Genomic DNA, 12,925 nt, shown 5'->3' with positions numbered 1-12,925 from the left:
ATAGACAATTTAACTATCCAGATGTACAGAAACTATGATGAATCTGGATTTTTTTTTCTTTTAATGATGTGCACACACGATCGAGAGGGGGTTTTACGAGCGAATCCGTTTGTGAATTACAGCAAGCTCATTATGAGGCAAATTACTCAGAAACAAAAACTTCCGAGGACACCGTTGAGCACAGCCCCTTCACGCTGCATGTTGTTCAACCAAGGCTCTACATTGCAGACCTGACCAATCATCACATTTTGAAAATAAAGTTGAAAATACAAGGCAGAAAGGAGAAACGTGATACAACTTTGAAAGGGTGTCAGCAAGCCACTGATAGCGTCCAATAATTTGTGCAGTGGGTAAAGAGAATATTCTGAACACTTGAAAAAGAATAAACAAATTAGCCCTTTGGACCTTGACTCCACCATAAAAGAGGAAGTTTTGAGCCTGTTTACAACTGAGTGCAGTGCTCGCTGTGTAGTATTCGTCCTTCAGAGGGATTTTATTATCGTAAAGAATATTTAATGTCTCAATTTTAATTAATATTTTAGGGGATAGAGTCTGAAGGCGTTCAGGCCTTCCCTACTAAGGAGACAAAATCATCTAAACAGTCATGAGTCAAACATATTACTTCCTCAATTTTCCCATGATAACGTGTTAAATTTTACTTGCTTACAAAATGACAGATTTCAGGAGTATGTCATTATTCATGTCAAAACAAATGTTGTTCCTCTGAGATAATTTTCCTGAGATCTCCAGAAAATGAGCTTTGTTGATGAGATAAATAAACCCGTTAGCACGAGAAAACAATGTTCTTCAGATCAGCAGTGCCACACCAGCATGCATTCATGCTATTACCTTTCCTTTATAGTAGCAATTATGTAAATACCCTCATATGTAATGAATATGTACAACAATGTAATGGCAAAAGTTCATAAAAAGTTCATATGGTTTGCTTTAAAACTCCCAAAACCCCCCTAACAGAGCAGTGAGTGTATGTACTCTCTTCATCTCAGGAAAACATTTGCTCTTGAGAAATCGAATACAATTTATCACGGGAACCTGGAGGAAATATGTTTGACCAATGAGCGTTCAGGGCTTCCAAACCTCTGTACTTGATCAATGACGATTATTTTAGGACGGCAGCTGCAAAGATTTGATCTCAGTTTCTGCTCATCATCCCAATAAATGTTACCTACGATCATTATGAGCAACACAACAAGAACAACCAAACATTGACGCATGTTCATTTCAGCCGTTGTTGAAACTTTTAGTGAAAAAAAGAAAAACAACAAAACTCAACTCAACTTTTTGCTTTATTTTATTGTAAATGAGTCTATAAAAGTGAGAGTTAAAGGATGATACAACAAACACGCTTAAGATTTGAGTGATTTGAGTTGGAATGTGAGACTAACAATACAGTCTAGTACAACGATGATCACCTCGTCAAATTACATCTAACGACAGCTTTAACATGTCAGTGCAATCATACGGTATAAACTCACATACTGGTCCTTTGTGAATGTCATAATCACAACACATATATAATATAGTTTCATAGTATGCATTAACATTTCTTTTGAAAATAGAAAATACAAACGATAGATCGATGCTTGAATATAAAAGACACTCAATAGAGAACGGAAAAGACTCAAAGGTCCTGTTCACATTTGGTAGGTAGGATACATCCTGAGAGGTCCAATCACAAGTCCAATCACAAGCGGACTGCTCTAAATCAGATCACACATTCGGTCTGGGACGCATGTGACCACATTCTTTTAGCAGAGTGGGCCTGGGCCACACTGATGGATCGCTGACTCAACTGACGTCCTCAGTGAAATAAGAACAAAATGACAGAATGGATTACACGCGGTTTGATTTCCATGTAGCTCACTATAATGTAAATGAGATGTTTATGCTTCTCTAAACCTGCCTAAGTTAGCAGCAGATGTTTGTGAAGACACCGTCTGCTTCAACCGACCATTAAACTCGTAACTGCCGAATCCCAAGACTCATGGTCACGGCAAATTCTAAATCATTCAAGCCTTCTTGGTAATGTGGCATCATTTGTAATACATTAAATTGTTTCTTTCCTTGTAAAAAGTGTTGGTATGTCTAGGCAATGCTTTACAGGTCTGTCTGCTTCTGTGTCTAAAGTTTGTCTTACCTCCAAACAGCTGCTGGTGTAATCATATGCACTCAATTTACTAAAGAAGACAACATTTTATTAATGTAAACAGCTAATAAAGGCTACTTCTTTTTCTTCGATGGAGAAAGTCACCAGACTCACAACGGACCATTTGCACTGCAAAGCGAGACGCATGTCAATACCAAGTGTGAATTAACAGTCTTAGAGGTGTCCACTTGTGACCTAATCACTCAGGAGGGACAGTGATACCAAATGTGAACAGCTTTAAAGAAGAACGTTTTTACTTGAACATGACGAACAACATGCAAATGTGTAAATTAAAAACTAAAATAAAGGTAATATGACAACGGTTTAAAACACAAACTACGTAAATACAAATCAGCAGCAATGCCAATGAGGAGGAATTGTGATTAATTTTATGATTTAATTTTGGTTTAATTTAATACATCTAACTTTGGGCTACAAACAAAGTGCTTATCAACGTTTAATATTTTACTTCAGAGATGTTTTATCCCCATCGTCAGGGATTAATAATTTGTAGCCAAATGTTCTTGACAGTGCACTTCACAGGATCAGGTAGAGACTCTGTTGAATGTATCTGGCTGTATTTTACGCACAAACTAATAAGTGTTTAAAGTGTTTCCACTGAATCGTAACAGTATCTGAGGACGTTCTGTGGGCCAAAGTGGGCCCAGCTATCTGTGCTCCACCTGCCTGGAGGATTTGTATGTCTGTACCAAAAAAAACTAACAAAAATATGTTTTTAAGAGGTTCTAAAAAAATCCCTTTTTTCCTTATTGAACGTTCCATACTGAAAACATTTTTACAACTTTGTCTTAATCAAACATTGTTATTCTTGTTTATAAAAATTGTTGAAGGAAAATCCTTCAGGTTTACATTCAGAGCGTGCTGCAATATGTGGGTACAATTATACTGTATATACTTATGCTGTATATGTATGCAATTTCAGAGATAATGTGAAAATGAACCTCACAAGGCCCTGAGTTTGGCCAGGAGAGCTTCCACGTCTGACTCTCCATTGGAGCCACAGCTGCTGCTGACTGCAGCTCCGGTGGAGGTCGGCTGGAAGGCCGGAGGCTGTGCTTCAACCTCCATCTCTTTCTCAATCGGTTTAACCGGCACTTTCTCCACCACCCGCTCTCTGTCCAGCCAGCAACTGTGACCGGGGGGGTTCCTGTACCTGCGGCCCGACTCCGAACACGCAGCAGCCTTTGACCGGGCTGTAGACGGATGGCCCTCAGACTCGTTAAAGGCCTCCTTGGCCAGGGGAGCTTTCACCACCGCCGAGCCCACATTTATATTCTGCCGAGAGCGAGACCTTTGTAAAGGTGCCTTGTTGTTTTCTGTGAGTGGAAGACAGAGGAAAAAAAAAATAGTGAGCAAAAACTAGAATTAGGGAGGACACTGAGAAGAAAATGGGTGTACAAATTACTTGTTAAGCGATTAAAAGCAAGGTGTTATCCCGATGACAGTAAAATATCGAATCAAAAAAGCAAGAGTAGAGGAGAGAGGTTAACAAAGCAAGCGAGTGGATACAATGTTTGCATCAGGCATTCTGCAAAAAAAGAGAAAAAGATTGATTAACAGAAATCACCAGTAACAAGACATGCTTTAGTAAGCAAATGCACATGCAACACAAAAGGACAAACATGAGCTCAATGTACACACCGCCGGTCACACACAAACACACACCACGGAAGCGTACACAGTGTATACAAACACTGATGAGGACAGATTTTCTGCAGCAGACTGTGGCATGCAGCAGGCTCTATATGACGAAATGGATACGGCTGATCAACCACAGCAGAAACTCAATAACACTATGCGTCGCCCTTTTCCATTTTCTCTCATAAGACACCCTCCCACCTGGCTCCACCTCCTCTCATTCCACCATTATCATCTATTCTCCTTCCTCCACTCTTCATCTCAGCTCTCCACTCCTGCACCAGTCCTCTTCATATTCCTTATTTCCGCCATTCTCCTCAGCCTCCCGCCCTCCCTCACTGGTTTCTGACTTAAAACACACACCCGGACAGACACTGGAAAAGAGCGACAGCCCAGATCAGACCTACGTTCTGAATTATAATCCCTCTGAGTAGATCTTAGACTTCATCATTAGTATGTGTGCGCTGGAAGGAGAGGGTAAATCCATATTCATGTGACCTTGAGCGAGCAGCTGAGAGGAGTGGCACGAGGAAAGACACCGCCGCATTTAAAGTTTCCTGAGCATTAAATGTCTGGCAAACAGGAGTCAAACACAGCAGAGCAGAACAGAGCGACCCGCTCTGTCAGCCAATCGGTAATGAGTTTGGAGCGTGGCCAGTCAGTCATGACAGTGTGTTTTATGGGCCACGCTGACGAATGACAAGGAACGTCCCTGAACACAACCTCTGACAAATAAATAAGGATAAAAGGGGGAAAGAGAGCAGACACGACGGAAACGACTGCAAAATTAAGCAAAGGAAGGCAGCGATCAAACACACACACACACACACACACACACACACACCCACCAAAACTTGTTACGCAAACAAGAGGCAGTAGCGGGATTTTAAAAGGATGAAATGAGTATAGAGTGTTGCCTCGCTGCTGTGACAGAACATTTACCACAGCTGAAAACCCAACTCTCCTCTCATTATCTCACCCTCTCTGCTCTCTCGTCCTGTTGCTTAAGTCTCAGTTGTTAAAGATGACAATTATTCCCTGCTGTCAATCATCTTTCACCAAACTCCCCTGTCCCATCCTGTCCCTCTAGAAACCTCTCATCTAGCCCCATGCCTGTTTCTTTTCTGCATGATCAGGTCGACTGCCCCACAAACACACATTTCCTTTAGACACAACACACATACAGATGAGGCCATGATGTCGAGGAAATTGCCAATTATCGTATCAGCAATTTGCATTTTAATATTGTGTTTACACTTGCGTTAAAAGTTTGGACCGGTGCCATTTCTGTCTTCTTGGAAAGCGAGAAGCAGAAAATGGAAGCGGTAAGAGTCAAACATGATGTTCATTTTAGAATTGATCATTTAACTAATGTCTGCTATGAGCCATTAATGATTATATATTAAAAACACATAGTGGTGAGAAATAAAAAGTACTGGATCAATACATGAATTTACACTTCAATAACAGATTAAGAAGAAAACCCACACTTCAATAAGACCTCTTATCCAGACGTGCATTTCTACTTTTTTTTTCTTAACGGGGCTCTAGCCAAAGTGCTGGCAAGTTCAGTTTCTTCTCCCTCTGCCCGCCCGTGACACCTTGTTGCCCCTTCCTTTGAAGCCTCACTAGAATCTCAACGCGTGCCTTCATTTAAGCTGTAAAACACGTGTGAGAGATGTAAACTGTGTCTCATCCCACAGGTTGCACTCCTTTTAACCAAGAAACCCGACACTGGTTTAAAGGGGAGCGAGTGGAATTCGAAGACAAAAACACATGCTGTGATTTTTCCCCCCAAGTCAATCTGATACAGTTTCAGATATGTGACAAGCAATCTGACATAAAAATTGTGGATACGCCTAAAGCCAGTATGTTTCACTTCTGCTTAAACTCTTTTTTAAATGCAAAAGAATATAAGTGTTTTTATTTAACTGCCAGTAGCTTAGCCAGAAAACATTTCATTACATTCTATTATTTCAAGTACAGCAACTCCCCTCAAAATCATAAATGTTTCCACAACATCAATAGTTAAGAGGGCTCCACCAATTGAACCCTGCACTCTTATAATATTGTCAGACTCATGATGGGGAGTAAACAAAACAAACAAAGGATTCAAATATATCAGCAGAACCAGGTGTCATTATGGATCCCACTGCTTTTCTAGCACCCACCCTACTCTGCCTTTGATTGGTTGCGTTCATTGGCTGTGCTCAAACTGTTAACTCATAGTGTAGCCCTATTGCCCATCTCAGGTCACTCATCCTTTAGATCCTCCTTTAGCCAGGCTTTGCTGGTAGTGGGCTAGGCAGAGTGGACAGGCCAGGTTTTGACAGGCTGGGTCTTCCTGCCGCTCTGCCTAGCCCAGAGACAATGCAGCTGAGACAGCCAAAGAGGTCGGTGTGTTTACTGAGGGAACTACAGCTCATAATCCCATGAGACAGTTTCAGACAACCATGGTAAATACAGTTAGGAAATATCATGCTAGTTAGCTAATTCGTAGCTCATGTGGTGGGATTTAATTCTTTGTGGCTCACTGACCTCCCTCCCTTCCTCAGGTTGTCCAGCAGACTACTAGGCCACGAAATTTGTACGTAAAACGTATTAGGGCATTTTCGTTGAACTTGACTGCTTTTCTCACCTTTATCCGTCAACCTCGATGGCTGTGTTTAGTACAGAGAACCAGTAACCAAGAAGCTATAAAGGTTGTCGTCATACAATAGTCCCGAAACAAACACAATTAGAGTGGGGCGGGGCTTTCAGCAGACCATAAGTATCGCCTTTTTTATTACCAATATTCTTCCTCCAAAATCTGCTGCCTTACTCAAGATGCAGATCGACAGCGGACAGTTCGATCACAGATTCAGGTACGTTATGCTATCAGCTAGCTAATGTAGGAGAACGAAGTCCAGAAGTCTGTCAAACTCACTTCTTTCCAAGAGGTCACACTCTGATTTTTATCATTTTCAGACTCCTAGTCTTTAGCCCAAACTGACGGTGACTCAAGTGACACCACTTATCAATCTTTAATTTATCAGATTTCACGTCACTTTACACCTTTACAAAGCAGTAGTGCTCCTCAAGATCTGTAAGCAGAAGATATATACATTGGCTGCTTTATAAATAAGCAGTGATAAAAAGGGCATAAGTTTTGACTGTCCCTGGGAGAGATACATTTGTCTCTTCACTCTTGGCAACTGGGTATTGTTTACCGTTTACTTCGATGAGGGTTAGGGTCATCGTCATCCATCTCAATCCAGCACTTTAAACAACACTTAATGTGTGCATGTCCTTGTAAATAAAATAGCTTATTGCTTCAGTTATTCCCTTTGACCAGGAGGAGTTGGGGGCAATCAGTGTTAGTTGGCACTGGTAGCTTTGTTGTTAGCTGCCTTGGGTTGACTGCCCCCGTTTCCGACAGCACTTTATTGTTCTTGTAGCATGCTATGTTCTCAAAGTGCACTGGTGAGCCAAGGTTTTAAGGTGTTGTTGCATTGTTTCCAGCTCTTTTGTCAATACTTCTGATAGTGGAGCATATGGAAGGACCTTTTTTCCCCACAGCTGAACCAAACCAACTTGACAAGTTTTTGCATAGAATTTGTTGTTAGAGTCTTTGTAGCACACTTGTGTTAATGTTCCAACAGGTAGCAGTTAATCTTAAGATCTCAATGTGACTGCAGTCGAAAGGGAAACAGTCCCTGGGCAATGTTGGAAAACAGGGTGAGGGGTATTCCTTTATCCCATCAGCAAATTGCTGCAGAAAGGAGTTTGCTTTTCATCATGTAAGATCATTTGCCCCATTTATATTTGCTGCTCAGACTGATGCAGATGGGCTTTTACTCATCTCTCCCCCCTCGCTTCTCTTGAAGTTGTTGAGAAGTTAGTAAGCATACAGGCAGACTGAGGCAGGGAGCCTCAGTAAGTCCAGACTGCAGCAGTTCTTGCCTGTCTTTCTCTTTCCCTGACTGTTGAAGCTACAGGGCCTGCCACCATTGCAGTTGACAATGAACTTATCGAGATGAAGAACTGTTGAGAAACCGGACAACCAGTCAAGACAGCAGAAAGCCTGGGGACTGGTATTTTCCAGTGTTGACAAAACACACACACACACAATATGATTCTGCTAAACTAAAGGTCTATCACAGTCTTTAGTCTGCTGCGGTCCTTTACTTTGCTGGAAGGCAGATTGCAAATGAAAAACAATGATAAAAGAGTTGGCAGACTGAGCTTGTGTCTGTTTGTGCTATCAGTGTTGCTGAATATTGTGTGTTTAGACTGTGAGTAACACAGCCTGTAGCATTTCAACCAGCTATTGATGCTGGTTATTTTGCAGCAGGAGACAAGTAAAATCTCAAACAAAACAGACTAATCGTTACTCTGAACGGCTCGAAATCATCAGGAATTTCAATATGGAACCCCAGCAGTTTATTAAATGTCTGATAGTGTCATTTTGAACAAATGTAAAAGGGTCTGTCCAATAGAAGAAAAAAAAAAAAACGTGTGTTTCTTTTTTTTTTCAATCTGCAAATAGCTGCAGAGAGGAATTCACATTTTCCTCTTGTCAGATCATTTGGTCCATTTGCATTTGCCACTTCAAATACAGATGCAGATGAGCCTTTCCTCTCATCTCTCACTCCCTCCCCTTCTCTCCACTCTTATGAAGTTTGCAGTATTTGATCACTTTAGGAAGAGACAAGTCATGCAGACTCACACACATATATAGACGGTGAAGTGACTTTTTCTCTCTGAGGAGTGACTGACAACAAGTTGAAGTTAGCTAAGATCATACACACACACATCGCTTGGCAGTTTGCCTCATGTTCTGTCTAATGATGACTATTTTTCCTGTTTTTTTTTTTTACCTCTACCAGTGACACTTCTGGGGGCAGGTTACTACACAATAATTCTGTCAAATATATGGAATGCATAAAATGTCATTTAGTGCAATTTTTTTTCAACAAGGACTGCAACTAACCATTACAGTAATTACTGATTGAAGCATCGATTATTTGTTCAGATTAAACCTTCGGTCTATAAAATGTCAGAAAATGTTAAGAAATGCCCAGCATATGTTTCTAGGAGCATTGTTGTGGCCTTCAAATGTCCAAGTCATTGGTGCCAAGCGTGATCGTTTTAGGAGTCTGGTGTGAGGTCTGTTTTTTCATGGGAGAATGGCTGCAACAATTCTGTAACTAGTCAGAAAGCTCAAACCAAAGATGCTTAAATCATTACTTAAAAGATCAATAGATTACTAAGTATTTGCAGATTCACTGTCTGTAGATTGGTTGGTTTATAACATTTTAGAGCATTTTCATGTCAATATTAGATAGTAAAAAAATTCCGATATTAATATAATGGTTGTTATACACGTGTTTTGGCAATGATCCCAAAATTGTGGTTATCAAATACTTGTTACAAAGATATGTCACAAAGGCAGGATCGTTTTCAGGTTACCAATGACTTTTTTTTTATCTGAGGGGACATCAGTGCTCTGAAATAGTAGAATCTACATGGGATTTAATAATTAATTATCCCAAGCATCTTATTATTACATTTTTTTAGGGCTGGGACAACGCATCGACGTAATCGACGACATAAATTCCTGTGGTAGTACCTGCGGAGGCTGAGAATAGCCACTCTCCGCCTACAACTGTGGTATTTTTTTTCCTCATATAATTTACCAACGACAGTTACAGTTACTACGTTACTTTTGTAAGTAAAAGTTTTCACATCTGTGCGAACTGGTCAACTAGAGGCAGACAGTGACATATTAGTTATTGGCCAATATCAATCGGGCTATATCCATTTTATTTAAAAACTGATCATTTTATTCATTCTACATGACTATGCAACAATTTATTTTCTCAATTATTGCCAGACATGGTGGTAACATTGGATGAGGAATAGGTTTTAACTGTAAATCAGCAAGAAATTACCTGACTAGAGGGGTAAAGTACATGTTCTATGATCCACTATACAGTTTGATGGATTTACCCCTTTAGTTTAAGCTAGTTTAATGTGGCTGGTATTGGGGTTCTCTAATGTAAGCTAAGCATCCTCCTAATAACATACTCCTTTATCATAGTCTGTCCACCACCCTCCAATAAAGAGGAAAATTTACTCCATGGTTACAGTAATATAGTAGATGAAAAAAGCTCAATCACTGCATTTGCCATTTATTTACCCAAGAACAATTGATTTTAAAGAAGGAAAAAGGGCAGAACAGGAAAAAAATAAAATATAGGAAAACCAACAACAGACTTACAGGGGTTTGGAGGAAGAAGCACAAGCCATTAACAACCCTCAGATCTCCCTCTCTGATAATGAATGGCTGTGCAATGTGCCGAGGTCAGACAACAGATGCAAAACTACCTTTTGATTGTGAGTCGTTTCATGTTTGTGTTTGTCCATACAGAAAGGAAACGCTACATTTAAGAGATGAAAATGTATGGTGCTATAAATGTGTGTGATGCCCCAATGTCCCCCAAGCGCGTCTTGTAAAAAGTAAAAGCCAGCAGACAGCTTGTTAGCTTGCCTGTGTGCATTAGGCTGGCTGTAATTAAAGATCATTACCTGGCAACACACCAGTCATTGAAAGTTTGTCCCTTGCTTGTTCGTTGTTAACTGTGTGTGTGTTTGTGTGTGTGCGTGTGTGTGTGTTTGCAGGGCCGTCTGTCTTTGCTTTTCTGTCACACAGAAAAAAACAGCGGACGGGATTAAAAAAACAAGACGAGGCAACGGGCAATGAAAAGAAAGTGGAGGGAGGACAGCAGTGGAAGAAATGGGGATGATGAGGAAGAAGATGACAAGATGGGCAGAATAAACAGCCTCAACACAGTGGCTTGATTTGGAGGCAATGATTGAGATTTGGACCAGACTAAAAGAGCAGAGTACAAAAAAAGGCGGGGAGGGGGGACAGAGGAAGAGAAAATAGGGATAGGGGATGGATTGTTGAAAGAGCACTATAACAATCTCTGTGAGTAATGTGAAAACCAGCACTTTTATAGGTAACTGAAGCCTGTCCTGCTCTAATGCATATCAAAGTGTTTTTCTTTGTTGAGCTGTGATTTGACTCCCCCCTCTCCTGTCTCTCCTCTCCCATATTTAACAACTCCACTTTGTTGAAATACAGAAGAATGGAGCGCAGTTTTAGTGGAAAAGCAACATCATTTGGAAGCCTCTCAGTAGGATGTGTTCCACTGTGTATTGACGACCGATGAGATTATTTTCTTTTACCTCCTTTGTATATGTATTTTTTCTACCTGCTATGGCTTTGCACGTGTTTCACATTGCATAGCCGACACAAGACTTAGTAAGCCGTACTGTATGTTCAGCATGATTTACTGAAGCTCATGTCGTACAACTGCAGGTACAAACATAATAGAAAAAAATGTAACAGTTACAATAAATCATGTGCAACAATGTTACAATAACTCTCTCCTTCACAGGTTTCCAAATGAGGTAAAGTAACAGTTAGCTTACATAACTAATGAAGACCAATATATACATATTTGTATTTATTTTCCAGTGTCATTGAGTGGCAAAATTGCACTGTGGGTAATGTAAGCACCAGGTTTTAAAATGGGAAGAACAACGGGTGGAATAAAAAAGTGACATCTTGCTGTATTGATTTTGATCATTTGTTTTTATATTTTGTCAATAGTGAATCCAAGAGGGTTATAGTAGAGCAATGCTAAACCAGTGGACTGCTTTCCAATACCTGGTGCCTACATCATCAACAATGCAACTCCACTCACTGACATCACTGGAGGCAATTTATCTGATGCATGCAGCTTCCTCTGGAGCCACAAAAAGCTTCATAATACTTTTACATATATGCTGAAGTACTCCCCATGACCTTTAAACATACTTTAATGTGGAGAATTGGTGAAGTTACGCCAATAACAAATAACAATCTGATTATAATCAATTCATACGTCAATTTATTTATCAAGCAAAAAAAGCCAAATATTCGTCCATTAAACTTCTGAAGACTTTTTCTGTTTTACATTGTTGTAAACTGAATATCTTTAACCCTAACCCTCAGAAAAGATTACTGTTCACAATCAACACTCCATTGTATTTCAATTGTAATGGCACAAATATCAGAAAAAATATGTTTTTTGGAGTGGTGCTTTCACAAGTGGAGAGGCATTTTTGTTTTAAAATGCTTGGCAGATACTAAAAGTAGTCTGTTATATCAAATGTAAAATCTGTGCATTAAGATAAAGCCATTATAATGGTGATAAGCACATTCATACAAGTCATCTATGAAAACGGTAGGTGGAGCCTCAATAAGAAGCAGTTTGGTTCAAAAGAGAGAATGGGGGCAGTTCCCTGACATTTATAGGTCACCCCGTATGACTCACCAACAAACAAATCCATAGTAAACATCAATGTAAATAGTACTGGACATGGCAATGGTCTTTGCACAAGCACAAAGGTGTACGCCAGGGACACACTCATAAACACATGTCAACACGTTTCACCTGCCATGCTTAGGTGGACATGATTGAGTCATATTAAAATCAAGTGACAAAGTGAGCAGGGTATGGGTGTCAGGGGGGGTTTGTTACTTAAAACCAAAAAGGACGACGTGGAGGATATGAAAGGGCTGAGCTGGAGGTCCCTCAAGTCTTCTGCCCCTCTGTGTGAACCCCAGCCACTGTGAGCTGCAGCCAAGCATGACATTGCGTTAGCACGCCTTGGTGCGTCTTACAATGCCTCAAAAAGTGAGCCAGGTTCCCAGTCACTAGTACTGCTAGCCTACAAACACGGCTGGTTCACACTGCACATGATGCTCTATTGAGAATACAATTAAAATAAACAATACAAAGATCCCGTTGTTACGGACCGCATCATCCACCTCTCACACTGTCAAATGCGATACATTTTCCAAGATGTCAGACACACTGCCATCCCGACAAATTCAGTCTAGTAGCCTTTTCAGGAGGTGACGACACAATATTGTGCATAATTGAAGATCTGAATATTGCTGGTAGAGCAAACAGAGATATCAGTGTCAGAGCAAGCTACTGTTATAATTATAATATTTGTTATGCTAAGCTTAAAATAGCCTTTTCCAGAAATAATGACTTGCTT

General features: G+C 40.3%; 1 protein-coding gene across 5 annotated transcripts in view; it reads right to left on the bottom strand.

Annotated features, from left to right (window-relative positions):
* Positions 1-1,294: 1,294 nt before the first annotated feature.
* Positions 1,295-12,925, bottom strand: part of LOC115580635 (protein diaphanous homolog 3) — a 190,001-nt gene continuing 178,370 nt past the window's right edge. For 3 of the 5 annotated variants that reach the window (XM_030415179.1, XM_030415183.1, XM_030415184.1), the window contains one exon: positions 1,295-3,504. In XM_030415179.1, coding sequence (XP_030271039.1) covers positions 3,131-3,504 — 374 coding nt within the window. In that variant the 3' untranslated portion in view covers positions 1,295-3,130. The remainder of the gene's footprint in view (positions 3,505-12,925) is intronic. The other 2 variants (XM_030415181.1, XM_030415182.1) reach the window with 1 other exon arrangement.

The sequence above is a fragment of the Sparus aurata genome, chromosome 4 (genome assembly GCF_900880675.1).
Source record: "Sparus aurata chromosome 4, fSpaAur1.1, whole genome shotgun sequence".
NCBI classification, from domain to species: Eukaryota; Metazoa; Chordata; class Actinopteri; order Spariformes; family Sparidae; genus Sparus; species Sparus aurata.
Note: the sequence above shows the minus strand (reverse complement) of the source record. Positions and strands in the feature narration are given on the sequence as shown.